General features: G+C 48.1%; 1 protein-coding gene across 1 annotated transcript in view; it reads right to left on the bottom strand.

Moving 5' to 3' along the window:
- Positions 1-2,244, bottom strand: part of LOC106818103 (symplekin-like) — a gene marked incomplete at its 3' end in the record, with an annotated part of 13,923 nt that overhangs the window by 3,261 nt on the left and 8,418 nt on the right. The window contains exons 9-11 of the mRNA XM_014822821.1: positions 1,720-2,013; positions 1,074-1,182; positions 639-739 (exon numbers count right to left, since the gene is read on the bottom strand). Coding sequence (XP_014678307.1) covers positions 639-739; positions 1,074-1,182; positions 1,720-2,013 — 504 coding nt within the window. The remainder of the gene's footprint in view (positions 1-638; positions 740-1,073; positions 1,183-1,719; positions 2,014-2,244) is intronic.

Below are 2,244 nucleotides of genomic sequence, written 5' to 3'. Positions count from 1 at the left end.
CACTGGTGATGTGTTTCCTGCCCATCACACTATACACTGAATATTAAGAGCATAGGTCGAGCCGTTAAGATTTGTGCCGCTATTCCGTATAAATTTCCTCCTATACCTTAAGTTAGGGGGAAAATATTCCTCCTCCGTTTACACATCTTGACCGTTGACCCTTGACCCCCAAATTTGACATTTTGAGTCCTTTTCACGATCCCTCCCCCCACGTCCCGAATATCGTGACCGTACGTCGAGCCGTTAAGATTTGTGCCGCAATTCCGTATTTCCTCCTATACCTTAAGCTAAGGGGAAAATATTCCCCCTCCGTTTACACATCTTGACCTTTGACCCTTGACCCCCAAATTTGTCATTCTGAGTCCTTTTCACGATCCCCCCCCCCACGTCCCGAATATCGTGACCGTACGTCAAGCGGTTAAGATTTGTGCCCAACTGTTGACGGACAGACGGACGCACGGAGGGACGCACGATCATGTGATTCTACAAGCTGCATCTGCCTACATCAGATGAGCTAAAAACGATAAATTAATAATAACAAATAACATCAATACACTATAATACTAATAACAAATTATAATAAATACTAAACAATAAACTATATAATAATGATAGCAGTGTCGCGGCGGCTGCGTTACCTTTGAGAGGCCCGTAAGGACGGGGATGAGGAACCTGACATCAGATACACGCTTGTGATAGAGGTCTCGCACACGCTCCACCAGCTGCTGCGACGGGGGCGCTACCATAGCAACAACACGCTCATCATCATCATCATCATCATCATCATCATCATCATTGCAAACGATTCGATTATCATCCGTCCAACAAATCGAAATATGACGCGCTTCGTTTTAATCCGGACGATTTAACAATTTCGCGACTGAACGATTTCATCTAATCTCGTTTAAACTTGTGCTTGAACCTTGGAAAGACTTTCAACTTTCCCGGTCCGCAAAACTCCATGTTGGCTATGCAACCGGGCAATAATTGTAGAATACGTGATGAACTCATACACACAGAGTTCGTTCAGCCACACAGAGAGGGGAGAGCGTGATGAGGGAGGAGGGACGTACATTTATCGGTGAGGATGTGGATGATGCGGGTGACCAGGGTCTCCGCTCCCTTCGGACAATTCTCCACCAATAGCAGCAGCTCCGGAGAATTCATGCCCATGCCCTTCACCTGTACAGGTAGAATTTCATTAGCAGGTGAGGGCGAATTCATGTTCATGCCCTTCACCTGTGCAGGTAGAAGTTAATTTGCAGGTGAGGGGTATTAATGTCTATGCCCTTCACATGTACATGGGAGAAGTTAATTAACAGGTGATGGATAATAATGTCTATGCTCTTCACCTGTATAAGGGAGAAGTTAATTAGCAGGTGAGGGTGAATTCATGTTCATGCCTTTCCCCTGTATAGGTAGAAATTAATTAGCAGGTGAGGGCAAGTTCATACCCATGCCCTTAACCTGTACGACAAGTATTCTCATAAATCACGGGAACCCATCAAGGTGGATAGCTTACACATGTATCCTAAAGCGTAATTTTTGTATTAAAAAATCCAACTGCGACACGTTGGAAAATGAACCCTTTGGTTCCCGATCAAATGAATAAGAAATTCCTTCGTAAATGAATTTCGACAACTTCTGTTTCGTTTCAAGATAATCGACCGCTCCGCCCTCCAAGTCTCGCTCCCTGCACGATGGCGCCCCCTCTCTCACCGGAGCTTCAAGCACTCTCAGTATGGTGCGTTTGATGTCAGCGACCGCCGCCGTGTAGACTGCTGCTAGCTCGTGGATGAGAGCGTGGTTGTCAGGCAGCAGTGCCAGCACCAGGTACAGACAAAGCTTGATGCTATCCTCTGTCCACGCTGCGTCACCACCGTCACCGCCGCCGGCCGCTGTAAGTAGACCATGTAAGGACAGATCAGTGGACATGTAGCGGACACAGGTACAGACACAGCTTGATGCTGTCCTCTGTCCACGCTGCGTCACCACCGTCACCGCCGCCGGCCGCTGTAAGTAGACAATGTAAGGACAGGTCAGTGGACATGTAGCAGACACAGGTACAGACACAGCTTGATGCTGTCTTCTGTCCACGCAGCGTCACCGTCACCACCGCCGGCCGCTGTAAGTAGACAATGTAAGGACAGGTCAGTGGACATGTAGCAGACACAGGTACAGACACAGCTTGATGCTGTCTTCTGTCCACGCAGCGTCACCGTCACCACCGCCGGCCGCTGTAAG

The sequence above is a fragment of the Priapulus caudatus genome, unplaced genomic scaffold (assembly GCF_000485595.1).
Source record: "Priapulus caudatus unplaced genomic scaffold, Priapulus_caudatus-5.0.1 Scaffold2027, whole genome shotgun sequence".
NCBI lineage: Eukaryota > Metazoa > Priapulida > Priapulimorpha > Priapulimorphida > Priapulidae > Priapulus > Priapulus caudatus.
The sequence above is the reverse complement of the archived record's forward strand: the minus strand, read 5'-3'. Positions and strand labels throughout refer to the sequence as shown.